Below are 27229 nucleotides of genomic sequence, written 5' to 3' on the forward strand. Positions count from 1 at the left end.
CCGTAGGCTTCCGCTGGCTGAGACTCGGATGTGCTTCAAGGAGGCAGAGTCAGCATGAGATTTTATTTCCAGGTTCTCTGGGTTGGGACCAGGCCACAGTTCTGAGCCCAGGCGAGGGCTGCCTGCAGTTCCAGCCCTGGTCCATAGTGGGGGACAGGTAGGCCTGTGGGCAGCGCCCTGCACTGGGTGAGGGGGCGGCCAGGGTCCCCAGTGCAGCTCAGACGTGCTGTCTTCGATGCCGCAGCAGCTCGGTGGGCGTGAACATGAAGTCCTTCTGGCAGGCCTCGCAGTGGTAAGGCCTCTGCAAGGTGGACGCCTTCTGCAAGGGCTTGGGGGTGGCCTCCTCAGTCCCTAAGAGGAGAAGGAAAGCTGTGAGGGGTGCTTCCCCCACTCAGTCGCAGGCACCCGCAGGGCTCTGGTTCTCTCCTGGCCTTTGTGCTCCTCTGGGAAGCCTCCTGTGACCCATGTGCCCAGACAGGCCAGTCTTCACTGTGTCCCCCCAGTGAGAGAGAGAGACAGGAAGAGAGACACGAGAATGGGAAGACAGCCAAGAGCACACCCTGGCTTGGCCCTGCCACCATCTCCCCTATGGCATGTGGCGTGCTGCAGAAGACGCTGTGGGCATCCCCGGGTGACAAGAGGGTGGACACAGCTGAGGCAGAGATAGCTGCGGGACAGAGAAAAGAACAGGAGACGCAGAGAGACCAAAGAGAGAGGAAAAGGAGGTGCTCAGGCCCTCCCTGTTCTGGGTCCCTGTGTGTAGGACAAGGCCCATGTACGGCACCAGCCAGGGCCAGAAGACTGGGGTTCTCAGTCCCCAATGCCCAGGAAATGCCCAGACACACAGGGCACAACCCAGATGGATGAACAGCTGGCAAGCACAGGGCCAGGACCCACAGCCCTTCCTTGCCTGGGGCGAGGTCCTGCGGGGCCTCCGGGCAGGTGTTCTCATGGGCAATGCGCTCCAAGGGCGTGAGGGGCATGTGCAGGCCACAGTGGGGGCAGGTCCAGAAGGTGCGTAGGCAGTCGCTGTACAGGTCCGTGTCGCTCTGCAGCGGGCAGGCTGTCAGATGTGGCCTCGCCTCGCCCTCCCTCTCCCCAGTGTGGGTCCCTTCCCAGAAGCCCTGGGACCTGAGGTCCCACCTGGAAACCATGCCCCTAAACTAAGTGGGATGTGGTTGGTAGGTGGGGGTGGGGGCTTCCTGAAACCCTAGCTCCAGGCGGGAAGGGAAGGGAGGCCAAGGTGGGTCCTGCTCACCGTGAGGCAGTTGTAAGTGAGGAAGTCAGTGACAGTGTAGCCCCCCTTGGTGGGGTGGGGGGACAGGGTGGAGCTGCCAAAGAGGCCAGGGAGACTGGGGGCAGCCGTGATGGTCTGGGGTCCCACATAGAGGTTCTGGGCCTCCAGCCCTGTGAGCCGCCGTAGGCTATAGGGAACCTAAGGAAGGAGAAACAGGAGACGGAGACTCCGGGAGACCCCGGCAGAGCATTCAGATCCAGCTGTGCCTGAAGCCTTCCTTAAACTTTTCAATTTCAGGAACCAAATACTTAAGCCAATCACAACTTGGTTCAGGGACTCATGACCACAGGCTTGTCTAAAATGTGCCCTGAGCCCCATCTCCCCCCTGACTGCCTTCCTGGCCTCAGTGTTCCTGTCCCAGGTGGGACCACATCCAGCCCCCAGTCTGGCTACCTCACCCCTCCCCAAGGCACGTCAGCCCTGTTCTTCTTTCCCTGCTGACTTCCTGCCCATTCCCCCCAGCCCTCTCCTCCTCCAGGAAGTCAGCCTGGCCTACACCCCTCCATCCCGCAGCAAGGCAGAATCGGGAATATCCCTGACCCCCACCAGATGTGGGCCCTTATTCCAGATCTGCTGAGGCTGCCTTTCTGTCTCTGTGTGCAGACCCTCAGCCTCCCCAGCCCTCAACACCTGCTCCTTTAGCAGGCGCGACGCACATCCCACATGAAGAGTGTGTGTCAAGGCACCTGTTTCGGAGGTGCTCCAGGGCAGCAGCCAGTAGGACGGCCCCTGGGACCTCATCCTGGCTCCACACTTTACCAGCTGTGTGGCCTGGGGAGAGTCACTACCTCTCTGGCTTAAAAGGCCTAAAGGTGCCCACACTGAGTGACTGGGGGCTGGGCTGACACATGCCCTGCCCTGCAGCTGCACCTCTGTCACAGCTGGTACCTTGGATGCCATGAACTGCAGCAGCTCCCGGCTTAGGGCTGCCACCTCCTTGCGACTGACCACTGCAGTCATCTCTTCTTCCTCTTCTGGCTGCCGCCGCCGGGCTTGGTAAGACAGCTGCTGGTCCAGGGCACTCTCCCAGTGGGCACGGAGCCGCAGGGATGCTGCCAGGAGCTGGACAGCACTCTCACTGTCCGCGAGCTGTAGCTCCAGCCAGCCATCGGCTACCAGGCGGGAGCAGTCACCATTGGTGTCAAGGGAGCGACTGAACAGCAGGAGGGACTGGAAGGGAGCAGAAGTGAGGGTCAGGAGGCCATCTGCTGCCAGGCTCCTGCCCAACCTCACCCCCCACCCACCTTCCGGTCCATTCAATATACCCACCCCCCATCCCGTCCACCCCCCCCAGGGTGTCCAGTGTAGCCATCTGTCACCTGCCCGCCCACCCCAGACCCCCACGTGCACCTGCTACCAGGTGCCCTTCAAGGCTGGAGAGACAATCATGAACAGGGAGGTCTCCGCCCCCCAGAGCTAACACTTGACTTGGAAAAACAAAGGATGAAATGCAGAGTCCATCCTGCGCCACAGCCAAGTCATGGGGGTATGCGTGTCATGGGGGCCGCAGGCAGCAGGAGAGCAGAGGCCTGCATTTTAAAGTGGGGCTCAGAGATGACTCTCACGGCAAGGAGTGTGGAGAGGACAACCCAGACACCCATGTGTCCAAGAGGGTGAGGGCAGGGCCATGAGTACCCGCGATGACCTGCGTACCCACGATGACCTGCACCTGCGTAGTGCTGCATGACAGTATCCTGGGGGAATGCCCCGGGGGGCGGGGACGAGAGAGGACAGGACTGGCCACGGGTTGACAATACGGTGCTGGGTGTTGGCAGATGCGGTTCAACATGCTACCCTGCATACTTCTACAATCCCCTTCATAAACAAATCACGGAGGGGAGAAGCGAGCGCCCGTGGCCCCGTCTCCCCATCCTGCTGGGCACAATGGCGACCCTCCCCAGCTCGCTCTCCTCCTCCGGGTGCCAGCAGGGCCCCTGCAGCATCTTGTTATTAGTCTGTGCTGACTGTCCACCTCCCCATCACATGGGGTCTCCTGGGAGCTCGGGAGTTGTGTCCACATGAGAGTGAGGGAGTACAGGCAAGAGGAGACCACACTCATGCGTCACTGGAAGTCACGGGCCTTCCAAGGAGCCTGCAAGTCTCTTCCCTCTGAACCCCTGGGGCTGAAGCCAGGGAGTCCTGGGGATGGGACATCCAACTGATGTGGGGAGGCATCAAGGTGTAGCCAGCAACCCTGGAACTCTGGCTCAGGCCTCGTTCACTGTGACTCAGGCGAGTGGTTAAAGTCACATGCCTTGTGGTCCCCAGACCTGTCTTCTCCATGAAGTGTGTGTCGGGGCTGCCAAGGGCTTACCGAGGCCAGGCTGCACCACAGGTGGCACATGGCAAGCGCTGGGGACGTGCAGAGACTGCTGGCAGAACCGCCACTTTCTAGCTACAGACACACGAAGCCTCATCTGCCACCTGAGCACGTCCTCGTCCTGCCCCCAGGGTCAGTCACCATCTTCTTCCACCTGGATGGTGGGAGCTGCCTCCGGGCTGGGCTTCCTGTATTTCCCCAGTCACAGCCATCACGGCTCTCCTCAGACTCCCCAGGCTTGCCGCTCGGACCTCGCCTCCACACTGTCCCTCCCAGGTTCTCATCCAGATGCTCCCTGAGCACCAAGCACCCGTCTGCCTCAGGCCCTTGGCAGGTGCCATCCCTCTGCCAAAAATGCTCTTGCCCGAGGTCCCTGTGGCTCTGTCCCCTCAGGACTTTGATCCATTGAACCTTCGCAACAAGGCCCAGCCTGATCACCTCATCACACCGTGGCTCTCGTCTGTCCCCCAGCCATGGGAGCCCAGGGGCAGGTCCTGCCCTGTGCGCCGCTGTGTTCTCAGTGCCCACACCAGTGCCTGGCACAGCAGGCCCCCGGCAAGTGACGGACAGACAGACCCACGAATGAAGACATCAGTCTGCAGCCAATGCCTGCTGCCAGCTGGGGGACAAGCGCTTCCTCCAGGCCACCCCCTGCCCTCTGCCTGGCAATGTGGTCATCAAACCCAGGAGCTGGGACAGAGGCCTACCTGGAGGGCTGGGATGCGGACGCAGTTCACCAGGTATGGTTTGTTGGTCTCCAGCAGGGAGACAAAGGTGAGCAACTGGTGCTTACTGCTCATCTTGTCCTTGTCATCTGAAAGGTTAGAAAGGACAGCTCAGGCCTATTCCTGCCCACCTAGCTCACCCACCTGAACCCCCACACCTATCTGTCCCCAGTCCCAGGGCCTCCTTGTCCCATCCCTCAATGCACACATCTGTATAAAGAGTATGTCCACTCTGATGTGACGGACGGACATGAACGGCACCGCCGGCTGACGTTAAGGAGTCACCGCTGCTCTGAGGGGTGATCGGCAGCTCCGCAATAATGCCAGCACCCGGTCCCCAGTACCACCTCTACCAAGTGACACGAGGCCTAGGAGCTGCTCTAAAATGCTCCAGCCAAAGGGAAGGGGGGGCGGGAGGAAAAGAGAAGGCTCCTGCAGGAAGGAAAGAGAGCGGAGGCAGAAGAAAGGAGGCAGAAAGAAAGTGTGGCCCTGAGGCTGGCGAGGCACAAGCGGCTCTGTCACTGCCACTTGAATGGTGTGGACACTTTCAAGATTAAAAAGAGGGGACAACAGCGTAACAGGAGAAAGGTAGACCCAGTAGGAACTGACGGTGGTTAATGATTAGGGAGCAAGCTCCAGGTTCTCTCCTCTCCTCAGGCTGGACGGGCCACTAAGGCACGTTGTTTTCTTTGAACATAAGGAGAAAGACGAGCTGCCTTCCTGAGCTCGGAAAAAAAATGGTAGCCATCTGTGAGGCTGTGGGGGCGCCTGCCTGACCCCAGCCCCATGCAGCTCCTGGCCACGCAGTGCCCCCAGGGCCTGGGACCTCCCACTGCAGGCCCGAGCTGGGGAGCTCGTGGGGCCCATAGGACAAGTCTCTTGAACAGTGCTGCGCTGCCAGGCTGGCTTGGCTCAGCCCACCAAGCCTGGCCCTGGAGCTCTGCTGGACCCGCAGGCCCAGGAGAGCAGCACCAATACTGGGGCTGCCCAGCCGGCCTCCCTCCGCCCTACCCCCTGGGCTACTGCACCTCGGCTCCCTGTGGGGCCCGCAGCCTCCTGCTCCTGTGTGTGCAGCACCTCGGGGTTGCTGGCGAAGACGCAGGTGGGGTGCAGCACGGCGCCCTGCTTGGCCTGAGTGTGGAAGACCTGTAGAGGCCAAGGCAAGTGCTGGGGGTAGAGGCCTGAGACCTGCTGTCCCTGATGCCCAGCACTCTCCCTCCACCCGCTGTCCACGTTCCCTCCCCATTCCCCACTCTGATGCCTCTTCTTCCAGGAAGTCCTCCTTGGACCCCACAGGGCGGGACTAGGTGCCCCGAGGAACCCTCCCTTTTAGGATGCTCGCTCTGGGAGATCTGTTGGGGACCAGTCTATCCCCAGGCTGCACTGTGAGCCACACATACGGGTACAGAGGTGTTCTGTCACCACTAAGCCCCAGCAGAGCGCGGGTGCCTGGGGAACATGCAGAACAAGCATGGACGCGGGGTGGGGGTCCTCACCTGGTCTGAGTCCTTGCGGCCACTGTTGAAGGCATCAGGCACGGCCAGCTGCGGGTAAAGGCCCCGGCCCAGCACCAGCTTGAGCATGGTCAACTGGTCACGGGTTAGGTCCTGGGCTGAGCTGGCAGCTGCCTGCAGCTGCTCCAGATTGTGCCGAAGCTTGAACTTCACATCCTGGGGGAGCAAGGGGTGGGGGCAGACGGTTCCTGGGGGACCCTCCCCACTCTGTCTAGGGCACTCGTGCTGTGATACAGAGGCCCAAGGTGTTTGAGGTGGAGTCAGCAGCTGCCCAGATATCAAGGCGGGGACCCCTCAGAGCCCCCGAAAGGGCCATGGCCCTTCCAACCCTCGGGGACAGGGCCATAATTCCTCTGGTGAACTGTCCCCTCAACTCCCACACCAGACAGCCCACCTGGATGTCCACACTGTCCTCGGCCCCTCGGGGGGTTGGGCCAGCATGCTCCTCGTCGCTGGAGAAGTCAGCGGGCTCCTCCTGCAGCCGCAGCACCTTTCGCCTGCGGCCCCCGCTCTCCTCATGCTGCCGCTTCAGCTGGTGCAGGGCCCGGCGCTCCCGGCGCTGCTGTAGCCGACTGTAGCTGTCGCCTGGCGTCACTGCCTGGACCCCAGCCAGGAGCCCATGGTCCTCCAGCAGCTCCTGGGGATAAATAAGGTCCAAGTGAGGGACACAGGACAGGCTAAATGGGTTCTGGACCTCCCTAAAGGGCTGTGGCAGGGAGGGGACTGAGGGGACTATGTGAGAATAACCCTTGAAAATCAGGCACAGTGGCACATGCTGGTGGTCTCAGCTACTCAGGAGGCTGAGGCAGGAGGATCAAAAGGTCAAGGTCAGCCTCAGCAACTTGGCAAGATCCTGTCTCAAAATAAACTAAAAAGAGCTGGGGATGTGGCTCAGGGGTACAGTGGTGGCTGAGTGCTTGCCTAGCATGAGAGGCCCAGAAACCAGGAGTGAAATGTCCGCGGTCACACCATCAGCACGTGGCAGAGCTGTATGGATGTCAGCCCCAACTGCACCCTAAACCGCCTCCCCACTCAGCCTGCACTGCTGGCTCAGCACCCCTTGTCCAGAGGGCAGATTCCTGCAAGGATGCAGCATGCCACCGCCAATCTTGCTGACCTCCTCCAGGAAGTCCTCCTGGATCCCTACCCTTCTTTGCCCTGCCCAGTCTGCCCCCATGCTGTTCATCTGCTGGGGGAGGTGAGTGTGGGTGACTCTGATCACCACCGGGGAAGGAGGAGTGAGTGTCCTGGAGTGTGCACTGCTCCCTGCTGGCCCCCCTCTTACCTTGAACTGGCGCCGCAGGTTGGCCATCTCATACAGACGATGCTCCTCTACACCCCGGCGGCGGCACCACTTGCGTGAATTTCTGCTCCGCTCAGACTTCACCTGGGTGCAGATGCCAAGGCATCAGGGCCTGGTGTGACACCGGGTCTCCCACAGCCCAAAGAGCCCTGCTTGGACCCACACACCACCCACTGGGAGGATGCAGGGCAGGTGGCGTCCCTTAGGGACCCCAGCTCTCTGCCTCCTTCCAGTCTCAGCCATGGTGCCCCGTTCTTCAGGAGCCCCAGATCCCCACACTGGGCGAGGTGTCCCCTTTGAGCTCTCCAGCCCCTTGGACTCTCCCCTCCAGCCCCATCTGCACTGTCACTGATTAGGGATGAGTCTGCCTGTCCATGCTGGACTACGCACCCCGGGAGGGCAGGGCGAGGCTGAGGAGGGGGTGCAGGGAACATGGGTTGGGTACACAGACACCACACTGGGGTGGTCCTTCTCCAGAAGGCTCTGGTTTTAATCCACTTTAGAAACCCCAGACTCCGTCTGAACCCTGGACCTGGGCACAGCTGTCCATTGCCCCAAGGGTATAAAGGGGACTCTCCAGGCAGGCTATGGAGAATTCAGGGTCCTCACCTGAGTACCCACCACTGCCGTGCAGTACCCAGATGGGCCCCGCTGCCCGCCTCACCTGTACCCAGGCATTGAAGACATTAAAAAGTGTGAAGGGGTCACCCTGGTCACTCTCCAGGGGCCTTCTGGCAGCTGCACACTCCAAGCTGTTCTGGGCACTTCGAGTGAAGGGCGACTGGACGCTGAGGGCAGCCGCGATGGTGAGCACAGGCTCGGCCAGGTTGAACATGGAGCCCAGGATCAGCATCTTCCCTGGGCAGGCGGGAACTGAGATGAGCCTCCTGGGCACCAGGAAAGCACCCCACTTGCCCTGGGGCTCTTGGGAGCCCTGAGCCACCCTCCCACCCACATCCTGCCGGCTCCTCCCCCACAGAGGGCCTTGGGAGTCAGATGGGCAGATTCCAACCCACATGCTGGACTTCCTGGTCACATGACCTCAGGCAAGGACCTCAGTTTCTCCATCCATCAGGTGGAAATGGCCACAGTTCCTGCCTCCTTGAGACATGGAGGCCCTATTTGCTGCTGACTGCGACTCAGCTACACTTCTACTCACAACTGAATCCACAGCATCCCCACCTGCTGCCAAGCTGGAGTCTCCTCCTGGCACCCCTTCCCACCACGAACACCGTGCAGCCCTCCCCTCCAGTGTGACCCGCACTGGCTGTGGCTACTCTGTCCTGGTGCACAGCAGGTGCAGATTCTGTGCTTATCGAAAAAGCCTGCACACCCCTGTGTAACCCACCGTAGAGGCAGAGGAATGAGGAAGGGTGGGAGGCAAGAGGAGGAGAGAAGGGGCTGAGGAGAAAGACGGAGAGGAGAGAGGCGAGGCAGGGACAGTGGGAGCAATGACAAGGGGCCGTGGGAGGGTGCAGAGGAGAAGAAAGTGGCAGGAATGCCTCCCAATGTGGCCCAAGAGCTGCTGAAATCATTTGCACCTGTAAGTGCGGTCGCTGGGAACCCGGATGACCCTGGATCTGGGGACCTGAGCAGACACAGGCCTCCTGGGAGCTTGGGCCCTGCCTACCTGCCTCATCATGGCCTGTGTCCTGGGTTGACCCTTGCACAGTTGCCCCAGCAGATACAGAAGGACAGTAAAGCAAGGCTTATTAGGACCAGGCCCTCCAGGCCCCCGGGTCCATGTCTTGTCCCAGCCCTCCCTAGCTGTCTCCAGGGACAGGTCCCTCCACCTCGCTCTGCCTGATTCCCATCTGTAAAATGGGGCAGCAGTTCCTTGCAGGGCTGCCATAGGCCAAATGCTCCACCCAGTGACATACCTGGGAGCCCTCCTGGCCCAGAGGACACCCAGCACAGGGTCCTCTGGGCTCTTGGGCCTCGCTTTCCTCATGTGGAGAGTGCATCGCTTACTCCCAGCCCCAGGAGACGGCGGCATGCAGCACCTGGCACCACATCTGGTGAGATCCAGGCTCTCCTGTGCTCGCTGTACATCCCAGGGCACAGGCTGCCTCCCTGGCTGCGCCTGGGTTTCCTCGGCTATCCAGGGGAGCAACCAGAGGCCCTGCCCTCAGCAGGTGAGGAAGAAAGTCCACTGAGGCTCTTCCTGGCGCAGCAAGTGCCCCACAGTATTCTTCCGCCCCTCAGCCCTGCCTCCCCTCACTCTAGCCTAGTTCCCTTCCAAAACAAGCGAAAGGAACCATCTATCTAGCCCCCGGAGGCCCTCGAAGTCCCCAGTAGTGAAGCCCCAGCAGGTGCACTGATGGGGACTATAAAGGCCTAAATAAGACAGACGGTTCCCTTTAGCAACACTTCTAGGACATGGCACTGCAGTGCCCTGCTGAGATGGGAGACAGAGCTGCACTCTGGTGGAACTGGAACATCTTGAGGTAGAAGAATTGGGCAAGAAGAATTATCCGGCTTGAGAGCTCCTCAGGAGGGGCACATAGGACTCAGGAATAAGCAAGAGGAAGAGGAAGCCAACTTGTGACACCCCGATGACCACAATACCACAATGCAGGTGCCCCAGGGCAGAGCGGGAACAAGCTGTACCAGTGGCGGGGGAAGCCTATACTGTGGAAAACACAGGACTCCTGCACTGGGCGGGTCAAGGGCGCTCCCCCTGCCTGTCCCTCCCAGGGAGGCCCCATAAACACATCGAGTGTTGGGCAATCCCAGGGGAAGGGCTTGTCTTTTATGCCACTCATTTGCAATCAGGACACTTAGCATCACGTGCTCTGGCCCCAATACACCTCAAGGGGCAACGCCTATAAGTCAAGGTAAGTGTCCTAGGATACCAACAGTGTGCCACGGGTCAGCAGCAAGGAGGACAGGGCCTGAGCACTGAAGGGGCCCAAATCCCTCAAACACCCCCTTCTGTGGAGACGAGGAGCAATGTCTCTTCTGAGGCCTCTGAAGACCTGACTTGGCAGCACTGAGCTACTGTGGCTGTCTGCAACAGACTCCCTGCCCCTGGCCTTTCCTGGCCATCTCCCAGTTCCATTTAAACACTCCAATTTCTCATCCAATCAAACCTCATCACCTAAACTGAGCGTGAGGGCACACGCCTGTAGTCCCAGCAGCTTGGGAGGCTGAGGCCAGAGGATCTCGAGTTCAAAGCCAGCCTCAGCAAGAGCAAGACACTAGGCAACTCAGTGAGACCCTGTCTCTAAATACAAAATAGGGCTGGGGATGGGACTCAGCAGTCTAGTGCCCCTGAGTTCAACCCCTGGCACCAAAAAATAAAAACCTCATTACCCGACCCAGGGCCGAAGTGGCCTTTCAGCCTCTGCTCAGATGTCACTGTCCCAGTGAGCTCCCCCACTGCCACTCACTAGCACTCCTAGCCCTGCTGCCTGCAGCCCCCCTCAGAAGCTGGTTCGCCACACATGGCACCCATTAGCTTGCTCACCGTCTGCCTCCCACCCGTGGGACACCGAGGGCAGGAGCTCTGTGGTCCCCATTGTGGCTCAGGCATCCGGAACAGGGCCTGGCTCAGAGGAGGTGCTCAGGGAACACTCCGTGACCTATAACTGCTGAATAAGACCTGCCTCTCCTGTCCCCACTCCACTCCCTGCTACTCCAACACCCAGACCCGGCACCCCCCGGAATGCCAACCTGCGCTGTCCACACAGAAGACACTGGCCACATGTGACCACTGAATACCTGAAATGTGCCATATCCAAACAGAGATGTTCTGTGAACGCAAAACGCACACAGAATTTTCAAGACTTAGTGTGAAGAAAAATAATACAACACAATAATTTTTATATTGATTACATATTAAAATTAAAACATTTTGGATATACGGTTAAATAAGAAACTGTCAATATCAATTCCAGCTTTTTTGTTTTGTCTTTTAACTTCTTTAACGTAGCCTAGGAAGCTCTAGTTGCACATGATATTCTTGGTTCCTACTGGCCAGTATGTTCTGGCTACCTACATGGCTTGTGCCCCTCATATCCATTTCTCTGCACAAATGTTACCTTCCCAGCAAGGTGACAGGAGGCTGGCCTGGGGCTGCATTAGGCAGCACAATACCCCGGCTGCCCAAGCTCCTACCTGCTCCTGCTCTCTTCTCCATGATTCCCAGCACATAGCACTTGTGAATGCATGAACCAGAACCAGGGAGAGCACAGACTGGCCTATAAGTCACTCAAGAGTGACAGAGGAGTGGTACCCTGTACCATCATCTGGAGAGGGGTCCTCACCAATCACGACGTCCACAGGCAGCTGAGCTAGCAGAGACCCGATGGGGGTGAGGGCCTCCGAGCTGTCCAGGGCACCCTGGTCCCGGAGGTAGAGAATGGCAGTTTCCAAACTGGCTGGTGGCGGAGGCTCAATGAAGGGGAAGGTTCGGGGATCCCCCACACCCATGCTCTTCATCTGAAATGAGAATCCGATGCCTCCAGGGTCAGGGAAGACGCAAGCCACTTGGAGCAAGGGTGGGGGATGTGTGGGAACCACAAACTCCTACTCCCAAAATGTCAACGTCAAGGTCCACCATACAGAGGCAGGAGGAGGCTTATGTCTGTTTGTTGGCCCCACACATTTTCCACCTGACCTCTCTCTACTGTGGAGGAAGAGCCCAATCCTCAGCCCTGCCACAGCCACTGACTACTGGAATGAGCATGTGACCGAGCTGGGCCAATCAGAAAACTTCCGTGGGACTTGGCACACTAGAGCTGGGAAAGAGAAGTTCTGGCACCTTCTGCGAGTAGCCAGAAAGGAAGCCCCAAACTGCATTGGTCATGTTTTCCACTGACTGAAAACTAGCCCCACCACAGGGAGACCCGATGGGTTGTTCCTAAACTGGATGTGCCTCCCCCAAACAGACACAAAGTAATAAAATTCTCTCATCTGCCTTCAGCAGTCCGAGCTGTGTTTCTCTCACTCTGAACTAAAGAAGCCCATTAATTCAGAGGCCCAGTGGGCAGTGGGTGGTGGGGAGAATGCGGTTCCAGCACATGCCCTTCACTGCATACACAAGCAAGTCCCTTTCTGGTGACTGGATGAAGGCTCGCAGAGGGTCCCACATAACTTCAAGAGAGTAAAGAGTGCTCTGAGGGCCAGCCTGGTCTGGTCCCAGGCCACAAGTTCTGGCCACCACATGGCAGCCAGCTGCTCCACCTGCTAGTTAACCGAGTCTTCATACTGCCTCAGAGTGTGCCCAACACTCACTGAAACCAGACCATTAGATTGGAAGGCTGGGTGGAGAATTCCTTTAAGCCCTCCAGGTCATTCCAATGTGCAGCTGGGGCTGAGAATCTGCTACACCCCTGGACGACAGCTGGTGGACACATGTTCCAAATGTGCTGAAAAGAGAGGATGAGAAACTGGCCAGAGGGCTTCAGAGAAAGATCCTCATAACCTTCAGCCCACAAAAAAGGGCAGTCCCTTGTGTCCACCTCATGATGGTAAAGGAGGAGGAAGTGCCGGGCACCGTGAAGCAGGCCTGAACACCCAGCTCCTCCGAAGTTGAGGTGGGAGAATTTTAAGTTCAAGGCCAGCCTCAGCAACTTAGCAAGGTCCTGTCTCAAAATGAAAAAGGACCAGGGACATAGCTCAGTGGTTGAGTGGCCCTGGTTCAACCCCAAGTACAAAAAAAAGGGACCAGCGGGGTTAGTGATGCCCGCGGCTGCCAGAGCCTGTCAGCATTCGTGAAGCAAGCTCTGGTGACTGACAGACCCAGGTGCAGTCCTGACTCAGCCACTTGCTGGCCATGACCTGGAGTAAGTTACTTGGCCTCTCTGTGCATCCTTTTCTTCATCCATCCATCAGGATAAGATTACCTACCCCACATGTGTTGTGAGGATGGAAAGGGTCATATACCTAAAACCACAGAGTGGTGCTGAGCCCACAGTGACCACCAGATAAGTGGCTTTGTAATCATCATCATCATGAGGACAGCTGCTGACAGATGGGGGCTGAAAGGTGGCGAGAGCCCACTCTTCCATGACATCACTGCTGCATCTCAATAACTACGTCTAGAGCCGTGGGCCTTTTTGTCACAGGGAGCACAGATTTTCTGTACTGCTAAGGCCAGGATTTTTAAAGTGGCAGGCTACGAGTCCATAGTGGTTGCTGAGCCCACATGGTGGGCCTCAATCAGAATCCTCTTGGAAAATAAAGGCAAAATAGAAAACAGCGTGTGGACTACATGCAGGAAGTACTGGGGCTCTGGCCCCCCACGCTTACCACAGGCTAGCCCACGCAGACACCGTCCTGCCATTCCCACTCTCCACTTCCTCTTTTTCCCAAGCACAGACAGCACTTCCCAGCCCCCCCTCCCCCCGAGGGTTAGTTGAGCCCCAGGACTGAGTTCTAAGCAGGAAGAAGTGAAGTGTCCGCTTGTGTTCCTGGCCCCAGACCCACCTGTCCTCATCTCCCAGAATCTTCCCCTCCCCAGGATGAATACAGATATTGAAAAGGTCCTGGAAAAATGACAGGGCCACAAGAGGGACGGAGCCACCAGTGAACAAGGAAACAGCCTGCCAACCCAGAACCTGATTTTCTGGTGCATTAGCCGCCCTGTGATGGGCCTGTGTGTCACAGCAGCGAAGTTGTGTGAGCTGAACTGTTATAGAAGTCTTGACACAAAATGTAATACATACTGATTTTAAAAGCCATTTCCAAGGTTCCTTAAGCTGAAAGCATTCTGACTGTGTCAAAGGTTTAACCCACGGAAGGATACATTGCCCTTGATGGCTTAGCCAGCTCCTGGCACTGAAATCCTGGGACTGGTCCCATCTCAACCCCTCCTGGGTTCTTCCTTGGCACCAGTGGTCAGGATACAGTCCCCTCCCAGCCATGCCTCACCTGTAGTACCAGGGCATCCAGAGCCACTCTCCGGATTTCCGGAACAGGGTAGGGGGCAAAGGCATCGTAGTCGGACTCGGCATAAAGGCGGAAGCAGACTCCAGGGCCTGTGCGGCCAGCCCGGCCTTTCCGTTGCTCTGCGCTGGCCTGGCTGATCCAGAATTCCTGCAGCCGCTGCAATTTGGCCTGCGGGTCATAGCTCATCTCCTTCACCTTCCCTGCATGGGGAGGGGAGGGTGCACAGGGAGTCTGTGGAGAGCAGCAGGCCGTGGCATGGCCTCCTCACACCCGGCACTCTACCTGTTCCATCGCCTACTGACACCCTCGTCCACTCCTTCACAGCACTAACACTAACCAGGAATTTATTCTGGGCCCAACCCTGACATTCAGTTCATTTTTTTTTCATTTCCTTGTTCACACATTGCTAGAGCCTGGACGTGGAGTGGCCCCCCAAGGCCTGCATGTTACAGGCTCACTCCTATCTTGGCGCTCCTGAGAAGGTGGAGACTCTAAGGAGTCTGCAGTCCTGGGTGTGTGCCCTGGAGGGAGACAGTGGCCCTCACCTACTCTCCTTTTACTTCCCAGCCACAAGGCAATCAGCTGTGCTCTGATGCGGGCTCCCACCATGACGCACACGGCACAGGCCCAAGTCAACGGGGCCGGCCAACCATGCTCTGAAACTGCAAAAATTGTGAGTCAACGTGAACCTTTTATCTTTAGAAGCTGATTGTCTTGGGTATTTGTTATAATGATAGAAAGCTGGCACAGATGTCTTTTATTTCTCAAGTCTTTGCTCTTTCAGAGGCTGCCATCTGACACATCTTGATTAAGGATTAATGCAAGGCATTATAAGAGGCATTAGGGACACAGCCATGGACAAAGCAAAGGCCCTGGCCTCCAGGACTGAAGGGAAGGCCAAATCTCATCCATTTGAAGACCAAGCTTTTGGGGAGCAATAAAGTTGATAATCATGTAATCTAAAAAAAAATTTGTTTTAAAGACCAGTCTTTTTCACATTTTATTGTATCCGAAAATGGACATGCCTTAAAATTAACAGCATGTCATGTGTAATTGACAGCATTTTAAAAATGTTTTAATGGGATGAGACGCTGGAATGCTTTGCTACCAAGGCCATCCCGGTGCCAATACAATAATGTGACTGCTGACATTTCTGAGCCTTAATTCTGGGTCAGAAACTGTCACAGGCACCCAAGCACATTCACTCATTTAACCCTTATAACCTGAAGGAGGTGCTGTAATATTACTGCCACCTTACAAATGAGCCAGCTGAGGCACGGGCATGGAGCACAGGGACATGACCCTGCACACACAGCCAGCAAGGAACCCCGACAGTCTGGCCCCAGTGTCTCCTAACAACGAGGCTGACTTCCCAGGGAACGTTCTCTTTGTGAAGACAGAAAATCAAACAGAGCAACATGGGAAACAGAAATGGAATCAGGGGGAGGTCATTTAGAGGGGACAGGGTGAGCTTCTCTGAAGGGGAGGTCCTCGTACAAGCCCTGAAATGAGAGAGAGTGGGCCACGTGGATATTCAAGCAAGACGACTCTCAGCAGAGAGAACAGGTTGGGTCCTGGGGCAGAGGTAAGCTTGGAAGGCCATTAAAATTAAGATGCTACCCCTCTGCTCTACAGACCCAATTGCCACCTACTTTCTGCTTTGGTCCAGAGCCCCCTGGCCACATCTGCATACCTCTGTCCCCATCCCCCTTTTTTTGTGGGAGTACCAGGGATTGAACCCAGGGGCACTTAACCACTGAGCCTTTTATTATTATATTTGGAGAGGACAGGATCTAAGTTGCTTAGTAGGGCCTTGCTAAGCAGCTGAGGCTGGCTCTGAACTCAAATCCTCCTGCCTCAGCTCCCAAGCCACGGGGATTACAGGCATGTACACACCTGGCTTGGGCCCATATTTGTTATGAGGTCCCTGGGATGGTGGTGGGAACTGGAGGCAGCTCTTACCAGAATCTACTACAAAGCGGATCCCATCGATGGTGACCGAGGTCTCAGCAATGTTGGTGGAGAGGATACATTTCCGGACTCCAGACGGTGCCACATCAAATACCTGGGGGAAAGAAAGAAGGCATCATCCCATGGCCTTCTGGATGTCCCATGGGCACCTCATACCCGCGGTCTAATGGCCTTGGCATCCTCCACTGGACCTTCTCTTGAGAAGCCCTGACCTCAAAGGTGGTTCACATTGGCCCATTGCCTGGGCTGTCCCGGTCCCTCCCCCTCCCTCAGCTCCACCTAAACATCTTAAACATTTCTTGAATTCCCTCCCTTTTCCCCAAACCCCAACCCCTTCTCTGGTCTAGGCTCATCTTTCCCACTCCAGCCCTGTGCCAGCCTGCCTCTGGTTCCTGGCCTCTAGTCACACCCTCCAATCCATTCCTCAGACTTCAGCCAGAAGGATCTGCTAAAGTACCAACTGGCACTGCCCTGCACCCTGCTCAGAACCCTCCTGGAGCTCCCCAGTGCCCTCAGGACAAAGTCCAGGCACCACAATGGGTATTCAGGCCCCTGTGACCTTCTCCCACCTCTCCAATCCTACCTCTCCTGACTTCCTTTTCATAATCTGGACCCCAGCCACACTGCATGTTCTTTCACTTTGTCCCCTTCTCTCACCACAGGCCCTTTGCACAACCCTTCTCTTGGCTCTAAGAAGCAGTTAAGCACAGTGGTTAAGAACAGGGTAACCAACTATGGCTTGCAGGCCAAATCACCTGTCTCCATAAATTTTAAATAAAGCTTTATTAAAATACAGCCTCACCCATTCAGTATATGGCTGCTTTTATGCTGTGATGGCAGAGCTGAGTGTGACAAAGAGCCTTTGGCCTGCACAGATCAAAATATTTCCTCTCTGGTTCTTTATAGAACGCTTGCCAACCTCTGGTTATGAGCTCGAGGGCCAGATTCCCTGGGTCGCAGCTTCTCTGAGTTGGTGCCCATGCAACTCCACAAGTGTAGCCCACAGACCTGGATTTGTGAAATCCTCTCAGTGCTGCATGTAGCTGCCCTTGACTCATCCTCCTTCCCTGGCCTACAGAGACACCCATCTGCCCCTCCCTGCCTGGCTTCATGTAATACCTTGTCCTGGTCGGCCACAGAGAGGGCACTGTGAAGCGGCAGTACCACCCAGCGCTGGGTGTGGTTGGCATAGGTCTGGGCAGCCTCCAGCACAATACTGATCTCCGCCATGCCACTGAGGAAGACCAAGAGGTCCCCTCGCTCCTCAGGTGGGTACTTATTATCAATGGCCTCCAGCACCCTCAGGAAAGGCCGTGGGTCCAGTTTCTCTGACTTGGATGTCGTTGGCTCTGCCTCCTGTGGCTGGTATACAACCTGTGACAAAGAGAGTCCCCGGCTGGAGCACACCCCACCACTCCAGGGCAGAGCACCATGGTGAGGCGTGCAGGCTGCAGGGAGGACGAGCAGCCAGGTAAGACGGCACACTCAGAGGGTAACTTTCAAGGGTGTGATAAAGAAGCAAAGTAGAAGAGGAACTGGAAGGCCTCTCGCATGCTGATAATGTTTGATTTTTCAAAAATCTGACTATCAGCTACAAACATGTATTTAATGGATGAAAAGCAATTGAACTACAGACTTCTTATCTGTGCATTTTTTTCCTTTTTTGCAGGGTGGGGATTAAACCAGGAATGCTCTACCACTAAGCTAAACCGCAGTCCCTTTTATTTTTTGAGACAGGGTCTTGCTAAGTGGCCCAGGCTGGCCTCAAACTTGTGATCCTTCTGCTTCAGAGTCGAAGTACTTGGGATCATAAGCCTGTACCACACACCCAGCTCTATGCGCATTCTTTTGTGTTTAATATATGATAGTTTCAACAAGAAAAAACAATCTAAATGGTGGAATCAGGACTAAAGTGCTAGAAAACTATTTCTCTGGAAGTAATTTCTTTCTTTCTTTTTTCTTTTTGGTACCGGGGATTGAACCCAGCACACTCTACCATTGAGTTATATCCTCAGCCCTTTTATTTTACTTCCTATTTTGAAACAAGGGTCTCACTAAGTTGCTGAGGCTGGCTTTGAACTGCAGTTCTCTAGTTTAGCTACCTCTCTTTTGTGATGGCTACTTATAATGCAGATTCACAAGTGACAAAGAAGCCCTTACAACAAGCTTCAACTATAGAGACAAAACAACCTCCTAGGATAGGTGCTGTGGTGGGGAGGGTCACCCCCAAGGGATGTGCATCAGTTTCTGCAGACATCTTGGGTAATCACAACTCAGGGAAGAGAATGTTACTAGCATCTAGTTGGTAGGGGCCAGGGATGCCACTAAATATCCTATAACAACAGCCCCCCCCACCACAAAGTATCCAGCCCAAAACTTTTGAGTCTGCTGACTCTGAGAAACCCTGCCCCATGAGATGGAAGAGCAGTAAGAAGGGAGGAGCCCGAGTCACTAAACAACCAACAGAACAGAGAAGCCAAGAATGGCAGACTTTCATCAAAGAAATATAAACTTTTATCTTATTTTAGCCTTTGCATTTTGGGGTCTCTTTGTTATAGAAGTTTAGTTTTCATTCTAACAAGCACTTAGCACTATACCTGGCACACTGTAAATGTCCAAAAATGAAAGTCCTTAATGGAAGAAATGGGAAACAGAGCAGCAGAGAGAAGAGGCTTTCCCAGGTGCCCAGAGACCAGGTGGGAGGTCTGGAGAGAGCACTAACCGTGATGGGGAACAGCCTCCCAGGCACCTGCACCACAGGGGCATTGCCAAAGTAGCTGGAGAAGAGAGAGATGTTGATGGTGGCCGACATGAGGATGACCTTGAGGTCAGGCCGCTTGGGCAGCAGGCGCCGCAGGACACCCAGGAGGAAGTCATTGTGAAGATGCCGCTCATGGACCTCGTCCACGATCAGGACCTCATACTGGGGCAGGCTGGGCTCCCGCTGGATTTGCCTCAGAAGTAGCCCCACTGTCAGGAACACGATTTTGGTGGCCGCTGAACGTGTGCTTTCAAAGCGGATCTGGTAGCCAACCTAAGGTGAGAGGGAGGGAGGTGTCAGAGTCAGGAGAGGACCCTGGGCCTGGCCATCAGACCCCTACCCTGCCTGAATTAAAAGTCTGAGCCAGTGCATTGCCTACACATCAGACCCTGGAACCCAGTGGGCTTGGGTCTAGATCTCATCCCCACCACTTGGTGCCACCGTCCTTGGGCTACCAGTGCCATCCTTAGAGACGTGTTTTTTTCCTACTACATGCTGTAGGAATTACATGAGATAAAGCACAGTAGTATCTGGCATACTGCCTGGTGTATGACATTCATTATTATAACAGTAGTAATCACTGAGTCTCTACTACCTGCCAGGAACTACACTACGTGCTTTGTGTGTATAGTTCATTTAATCCTCAAACCACCATTTATTTGATAACTATTATCCTGATTTCATGAATGAGAAAATTGAGATCACTCATCAAGTAACAACTAAAAAGAGGCTATGAGAGGAAACATACCTTAACCCCTACCACACATCATACACTGCCCAAATCAATTCCAGATGAAGATGAACTGTAATTATGATTGTAAAAACTCTTAGAAAAAAAATAGGAGAACTTCTTCGTGACAGTTAAGTATAGGCAAAATTTATAAAACAGGACTCAAAGAGCACTAACCATAAAAAGAAAATGACAAGTTGGAGTATATCTAAGAAAATTAAAGGCAACTCACAGAGGAGGAGACAAGAGTTGCAATATATAAATTCTACAAAGGACTTAATCCAGAATCTAGAAAGACCTACAAATCAAAAACATGCAAAAGACAAATGTGAAAAAGACTTAACAGACAGACATTTCACAAAAAGGATCTCCAATAGATAAAATATATTTTTTAAAAAGTCTTCAGTTATCAGGAACTACAGATGAAAACCCAAAATGCAAACATGTGATATCACTACACATCCACCAGAAAAGCTGGAATGAAAAAAAGCAGCACCACCAAGTGCTGGTGACAATGTGGACATCATGCTGGTAGGAGTGGAAGTCAACATGCCCACTCTGCACAATGGCTTGGCAGGATCTGCTGAAGATCAACACACAGGCAGATGTGATGCCCCAGCAATTCCATTCCTAACATCTACCCAACAGGCATGTTCTAGAACGTTCTTAGCACTACTCACAAGACCTAAAAGTGGAAATTCCTCAAATCCCTATCAACAGAAAGGCTACCTAGACAGTAACTTCATAATGGCATATTGTACAACAGTGAGAATAAACAATGGGCACCCCCACAGCCTACTCTACAGGACTCCCACAGACCTAATGGTGAGTGACGGAGTCAAGACACAAAAAATAATGTCTGGTGCATTTATAAAAAGAAGAAAAAAGGCAAAATAAGTATGTGAACATTCTATCGCTAAGGTGTGATCAACAAAATTAAGATCTATCACTAAGAATGGCAGGCTGGGGTTGTGGTTCAGCGGTAGAGCACTCACCTAGCACATGCGAGGCCCTTGGTTGGATCCTCAGTACCATATAAAAATAAATAAGTAAAATAAAGGTATTGTGTCCAACTACAACTAAAAAAAAAAAAAAAAAAGAATGGTTATAATCCTTCTCTCAAGATAGAAGCAAGAAGTTTATGGGTGTAGTAGTTTTGGTTTTCTTAATGTGGGTAACAGTTACAAAGATATTCAATTTGTGAAAATTAACTGACTTATATACTTATGATATGAGCACTCTTTTGTGGTTAGAGTACTGTAATTTTTTTTTTTTTTTTTTTTTTGGTGGTGCTGGGTTCAAACCCCAGCACGCAAGGCAAGCACTCTACCAACAGAGCTGTATCCCCAGCCCTAGAGTATTATAATTTTTTTTTAAAGGCATTCTTCTGGGATCTTTTAAAATTTTTTTTTAAATAATAATTTTTTTTTATTGTTGGTCATTCAAAACATTACATAGTTCTTAACATCATATTTCACAGTTTGATTCAAGTGGGTTATGAACTCCCAATTTTACACCGTATACAGATTGCTGTATCACATCAGTTACCCTTCCATTGATTGACATATTGCCTTTCTAGTGTCTGATGTAGTCTGCTATCTGTCCTATTCTCTACTATCCCCCCTCCCCTCCCCTCCCCTCCCCTCCCCTTTTCTCTCTTTACCCCTTCTACTGTAAATCATTTCTTCCATTTGTATTATCTTGTCTTACCCCTCCTTTCCTCTTATATGTCATTTTGTATAACCCTGAGGATCGCCTTCCATTACCATGCGATTTCCCTTCTCACTTCCTTTCCCTCCCACCTCTCAACCCTGTTAATGTAAATCTTCGTCTCAAGCTCTTCGTCCCTACCCTGTCCTTGTTTCCTCCCCTTATATCAAAGGAGTCATTTGGTATTTGTTTTTTAAAGATTGACTAGCTTCACTTAGCATAATCTGCTCTAATGCCATCCATTTCCCTCCAAATTCTATGATTTTGTCATTTTTTAATGCAGAGTAATACTCCATTGTATATAAATGCCACATTTTTTTTATCCATTCATCTATTGAAGGGCATCTAGGCTGATTCCACAATCTTGCTATCGTGAATTGTGCTGCTATGAACATCGATGTAGCAGTGTCCCTGTAGCATGCTCTTATTAGGTCTTTGGGGAATAGACCGAGAAGGGGAATAGCTGGGTCAAATGGTGGTTCCATTCCCAGCTTTCCAAGAAATCTCCATACTGCTTTCCAAATTGGCTGCACCTTAAAATTTTTTTTTCATTGTCAATGGACCTTGCTAGGCAAGTGCTCTATCACTGAGCCACAACCCAGCCCTTAGAGTACTGTTAACTTTCTTGTTGTGTAGTTGTAGATGGACATAATACCTTTATTTTATTTAGTTATCTTTATGTGGTGCTGAAGATTGAACCCAGGGCCCCACATGTGCCAGGCAGGCCCACAAGTGCTGTAATTTTAACAACAAAAATTTTAAGTGGTAGAGATGGGATTAGAACCCTAGAGATCATTATAAAGAAAGAACCAGGGTTGGGGTTGTAGATTAGTGGCAGAGTGCTCGCCTCACATGTGGAAGGCACAGGGTTCGATCCTCAGCACCACATAAAAAATAAAATAAAGGTATTGTGTCCATCTATGACTAAGGAAATATTTTTTAAAAAAAAAAGAAAGAAAGAAAGAATGAATGAATCAAGCTGGAGACATCAGTCAGGGGTGGAGCACTTGCTTGATGTGTAAAGCCCTTGGGTTCAAACCCCAGCAGGACCAAAAAAAAGAAAAGTGTCCTTAATAACTTATTACTCTTTTATGGCTTGTTTGGAAAAAAAAGATTGATGTGCATTTTGGACAATTCCTGCTTTTGTTGTTGTTGTTGTTAAAATGCTACTAACTAGCACCTTTGTCATGTAGACCACATACAAACTGATATATAGATAAAATGCTAGAAGAATCACATCTGGGTAAATGGTTAAGTGTTTAATTTTTCTTGATATTGCCTTGTGGACAATCAACTTATTCCCCAATGTCACACTGGAAAAACTGGGAACCTGATATCCCACTCACCTGTGAGCCATACTGACTGAGGCTCTCAAAGCCAACACGCTTGGCCAGTGAGATGCAGGCAATTCGCCGTGGCTGGGTACACGCCACATGACTGAAGCCAGCAGCCAGCAAGTACTGGGGCACCTGAGTAGACTTGCCACAGCCTGTGTCTCCAGCCACCACCACCACCTGGTGCTCCTTCAATGTCTGCAGGATGCGGTTCCCATACTGGGCAATGGGAAGTGCTGCCCGCTCACGCTGCAGTTTGGCCAGTCGCCCAAAGGCCTGCTTCTGGCCAAAGTCCAGGTAGTGCAACAAGGCTCGGCGGAACTCAGATATTCTCTCTGGTGGCAGGCGACTGCTTGGTCCCCGAGAGCCCCGAGTGTCAGGGCCAAGGATGGACAGGTTGATGCGGTAGCGTGGGTCATAAGTGCGAGGTAGGTCAGCCAGAGCTGGGATGCGGTGTTTGGGATGCCCAGGGTCTTTCTCCTCCTTCTTGGAGGTCTTGAGAGTCTGGAATCTCTGCAGGCGTTCAAAGAAGGTCCAGAACTTCTGGCATTCCTCAGAACCCTGACGGATATAATTCTCATCCCGGAAGAAGGCATCCTCCAAGAGGCGACGAGTCTCTGGACAATTCCAGTCCCATTTTTCTGGGGCCTCTTCCTCACTAGGAGTCCAGTAGTGGTCTCGGTGATCCCTCCCCTCCCTTCCCCTGGGAGGAGGCATACTGCTAATCACAAAGCAGTCCCAAAATTGACCTCAGTTCTGATCATGTGGACCATATATTCTCATCCATTTCTTGCCTCCAAAAGAGGCCAGTGTCTGCAATAAGGAACCACTTTCTCTTCAAAGAGCTAATTTTCCTTCAGGATCACCACATAAAATGGAGGCAGTAGCCAGAGGCCAGGCTGAGCTAGTGTCACACCCGCCACTTCATGACTCCTGCAGAGATCTCTAGGAGAAACACAAGTTCTTTCCAGGTTTTCAGGCCCTGGATGCTTGGGAGAGAGAATAAAAGCCATTTGTTCATTTCTAGAAATAATTACCAAAAGCCTGCTATTTCTCAAGCACTAGGCTGAAAAAAAGGAAGTAATAAATAAGACTACCTGAATCCTCACAGATTGCAGTAGTCACACGAGAGAGACACTTCACCAGACTGTGACAATACAATGATTGGGACTGTGATAAGGAAGCCCAGGGACCTGCAGGAGCCCAGAGATATCTGTCAATGCTTGGGAGAAATGGAATGAACTCCAGAGGAGGGAATATTTGAACTGAGACCTAAAGGAGAACTGGCCTAAAGGTCAGTGGCCAATCAAAAGCAAAATCTCACCACAAGAGGCAAAACACAGGGGTAATCTAATGAAAGACTAAGGCAAGGGCTCTTCATCTGAGGTCCTGAAGACATTGGAAGCCCCTTAAAATTCTATGGCAATGTTTCCAAGTGCTGTGTATTGTTTTGGCCTGCCTGGCACATTCCTTTCCTCTTTTTCTGATAAAATTATATGCCTTCCTTTGGAGAACAACCCTTTAATTCCACAAGATTCTGTTGGTCTTTAAGTCTAGGAACCCATATTAGCTGGACAAGTGAAAACAAGGCCTGGCTATCCCAGGAACTCCATTCCCCCTTTAATCAGTGACTGTCTGAGGAGTGGACACATAACTCAATAGGGCCCTTCTCTGCAACTCACCCTTAGTTACTAGGAAAGAAAAGCTCTCTTTTCATCTGTTGGGACTAGACAAGTTTGATTAAAAACCCAGAGCTGGTTGGAGCTCTGGAGCAAAAGAGTCTGGAAATCTATGCCAGAGAAATACTTGCATCAGCACAATGAGGCACACACAGAATGGTCACTGTGCAGATACAGGGAGAGGGAAAGGGGGAAGAAGCTTGGCAGCACCATGTAGTGCTATAGGCTTTGTTCTGCTCGACTCTCCAATTCTTGGCTACTTAAGAAAAGGCCAAGGCTGGGGTACAGTGCCTGCCACGCACATGGGAAGCACTGGGTTCAGTGCTTAGCACCACATAAATAAACAAAATAAAGGTACTGCATCTATCTATAAATTAAAAAAAAATTTTTTTTAAAAGGTCCTGTACTTGGGCTGGGGATGTGGCTTAAGTGGTAGCGCGCTCGCCTGGCATGCGTGCGGCCCGGTTTCGATCCTCAGCACCACATACAAAGATGTTGTGTCCGCCGATAACTAAAAAATAGATATTAAAAAAAAAAGGTCCTGTACTTTAAGTTGGGTTCTGAAGTCAGGTGAAAATGTCCTAATAGAGTACAGGCCCATATATGCTATTTTCTGGTGAGAAGTTAATCACTCAGATGGGGCTTATGACCTTAAAAGGATTCAGGGCCTTCTTTAATATGATTTGGAGACAGGCAGATCTGGGTTTGATTCTCATCACTAGGTGGGTTGTGATCATCAGCAAATTGACTTCTTGGGTTTTCTTCATGTATAAAATGAAGGTAATATCCATCTGAAAACACTGAAATGCTCATCACCTAGCCAGGCACAAAAAAGCCAAATAGTAACTAGTATTTAAGTCCAGTGCTTTTCACCACAGGAAGACACCAACATGGGAAAAGAGCAGAAGGAACAAAAGGCACACAGCCTGGAAAAAAATTGACACAAAAGGCCACAAATCACCTTTATAGTGGTATTAGCAATGCTTTTTGCCTACTTTGCCTTTAATCTCTCAAGGACCATCATGGAACAGAGTTCAGAGATTGTCTTGGCATCCCAGAGGTAAAAACTCAGGCCAATTTTGGGAATTACTAGAGCTGGAAATGAGTTTCAAATGAGCAAGACCTCATGAAAGGTGTTTCCCAGAGACAGCAATCAATGTGCAATGTGCATCACTTCTTGGTAAACATGGGAGCTTGGGAGACACCAGAGATGCTTCAGGAGGAATTCCTATTCTAGGAAAAGAGGATGAGGCCTGGAGAACAATGTGATACAGAAGTAGAGATTCCCTGAGAACAGGGACAACGAAAAAGAGCGGGTTCTCTTAGGCAACAAACCACCTAAACACACTGGGCCCAAAGAGAGCATCCACATCTCTCAAGGAGTCTATTCTCCTAGGTTTTTAGGCCACTTAGGTCTTCCAGGTTCTCTACAACTACATCTCCGACCATCTCTTGGCATTACTCCTCCCAGGCTAACATCCCTCACTGGGTCTGTGTCCCTCTCTCCATCTTGAGGCCTGGGTCTCTTTTACAGACCATCTTACTCATCATACTGCCTCTCTTCCCTTTCCTAATCTGGAACAAACCCTATTCACTTCTGAGTCTGCTTTTCAGTCTGATTATCTGATTATGTCTGGCTTGCAATTTTCAGTCATCACTCAGATGGGGTTTATGACCTTAAAAGGATTCAGGGCCTTCTTAAATACAGGGTTTGGGGACAGGCAGGTCTGGGTTTGATTTTCATCACTAGGTGGCTTGTGATCATAATCAACTACCTCTCTCCTCCCTGCTTCAGATCTCTATTGGAGTTTCTCCAGCTGTTTTCTCTTTGAACCTTCTTTCCTGTTCCTCTGTTTTTCTCTCCCAGCTCTCTGTAACCCCCTCTCCATTTCTCCATCTGCCATTTCGTCCCCAGGGGTGTGAATCCTTCATAACCAGCCCTCTTCCTCGGGATCGCCCTTGTGTTTTCAGGGTGCCAGGGACACACACTGCCCACCACCCCGGGAAAGTCCTATTTTACTGAGCCAGAGGCAGGGCGAGCAGACGGGACGAGGAGGAATTCCAGTCCAGGGCTTCTGGCTGCACCTCCTCTCTCCGTTTTTCAGCAGATGCTCCCTCGTCTCCAGTTTTTCTCTCTCCCCTTCACTGTCGTCCCCCTTCCTATCTGTCGGACCCACGACCCAGTCCCTCGTTCCTCTCCAGGTCGCTGTGCTCGGGTCTGCCTGGTTCCCAGCGTCCACGACCTTCTCCCGCCACCTCCACTTTACGGGGCGACGCCCCCTCTCCCCGAGCCCCTCTCGGAGCCTCCGTTCCCGAAGCTTCTTTTCGTGCCTCCCTCTCCCCCTCGTTGTCGCGGGTCACTCAGGCTCCTTCCGCATCTGTTTCTGCCGGTGCCCCCACACTTCTCACTGAGAATGTCCCTCACTCCGCGGCTCGCCCCTAAGCTACGGAGACGCAGCCCAACTCCTCACGCCGCCATCGTCTCCCCGCGCGCGCCCCGCCCTCACCTCACCGACAGCCGCGGACACCACTACTTCCGGTCCCAAGTGCCCCCTCACGCGCACGAAGCCAAGTCTGCGCCTGCGCAGCCCGCCCTCACGGCCCTGCCCCGCCCCTCCGTTGATACAGGAACCAGTGGAGAGCGGCGGGAGGACCAAGCTCATCCTGCGCCTGCGCAAAGCACCGCCTAGCTTCAGGCGGAGCCTCGGGTGACTGTGCGCCCTCTAGGGACCAGTGAGGCCGTCCTGTACCCCGCGGTGGACTACACCTGCACCACAAGAGCCCGAGATGCAGGGTTTTTAATCTAGTTAGGGAGCTAGGCTGGGCCCAGGAACTATTAAAGCAGTCCTGTGATCACGCTATGAATGTATCATTCACTAATAAATAATCAAACGCAAACCACAGCTCCCTGAAGGCAGGGACCATTTGTGTCTGGAATGTCCTGAGCACACACAGTGCCTGAAGCGGAGTAGATGATCAGCCAGTGTGTGT

General features: G+C 52.9%; 1 protein-coding gene across 2 annotated transcripts; it reads right to left on the minus strand.

The window, feature by feature from the left end:
* Window positions 1-73: 73 nt before the first annotated feature.
* Dhx34 (DExH-box helicase 34) lies at window positions 74-26777 on the minus strand. 2 transcript variants are annotated; one of them, XM_077792963.1, is made up of 18 exons: window positions 25200-25256; window positions 23657-23752; window positions 22572-23548; window positions 18747-19058; window positions 17144-17398; window positions 16016-16118; window positions 14036-14253; window positions 11428-11602; window positions 7824-8017; window positions 7142-7243; window positions 6251-6493; window positions 5839-6012; window positions 5371-5488; window positions 4325-4431; window positions 2186-2467; window positions 1259-1435; window positions 911-1049; window positions 74-351 (listed from the first exon to the last, which is right to left on the minus strand). In XM_077792963.1, exons 3-18 carry the CDS (start codon window positions 23274-23276, stop codon window positions 218-220), a joined length of 3438 nt encoding a protein of 1145 aa, XP_077649089.1. In that variant the 5' UTR covers window positions 23277-23548; window positions 23657-23752; window positions 25200-25256; the 3' UTR covers window positions 74-217. The 2 variants fall into 2 exon arrangements, with proteins under 2 accessions (XP_077649089.1, XP_077649088.1); XM_077792962.1 differs by lacking the exons at window positions 23657-23752; window positions 25200-25256 and adding an exon at window positions 26746-26777.
* Window positions 26778-27229: the final 452 nt, after the last annotated feature.

This window comes from Urocitellus parryii, chromosome 15 (assembly GCF_045843805.1).
Source record: "Urocitellus parryii isolate mUroPar1 chromosome 15, mUroPar1.hap1, whole genome shotgun sequence".
Taxonomy (NCBI): Eukaryota; Metazoa; Chordata; class Mammalia; order Rodentia; family Sciuridae; genus Urocitellus; species Urocitellus parryii.

Coding starts and splice junctions, on each gene's coding strand:
- Dhx34 (XM_077792962.1), bottom strand. CDS start 23,276: ATGCCTCCTCCCAGGGGAAGGGAGGGGAGGGATCACCGAGACCACTAC. Junction 2,468..4,324: donor TCCGCATCCCAGCCCTCCAG/GTAGGCCTCTGT, acceptor GCTCCCTTCCAG/TCCCTCCTGCTGTTCAGTCG. Junction 1,436..2,185: donor TGCAGTTCATGGCATCCAAG/GTACCAGCTGTG, acceptor CTCCTTCCTTAG/GTTCCCTATAGCCTACGGCG.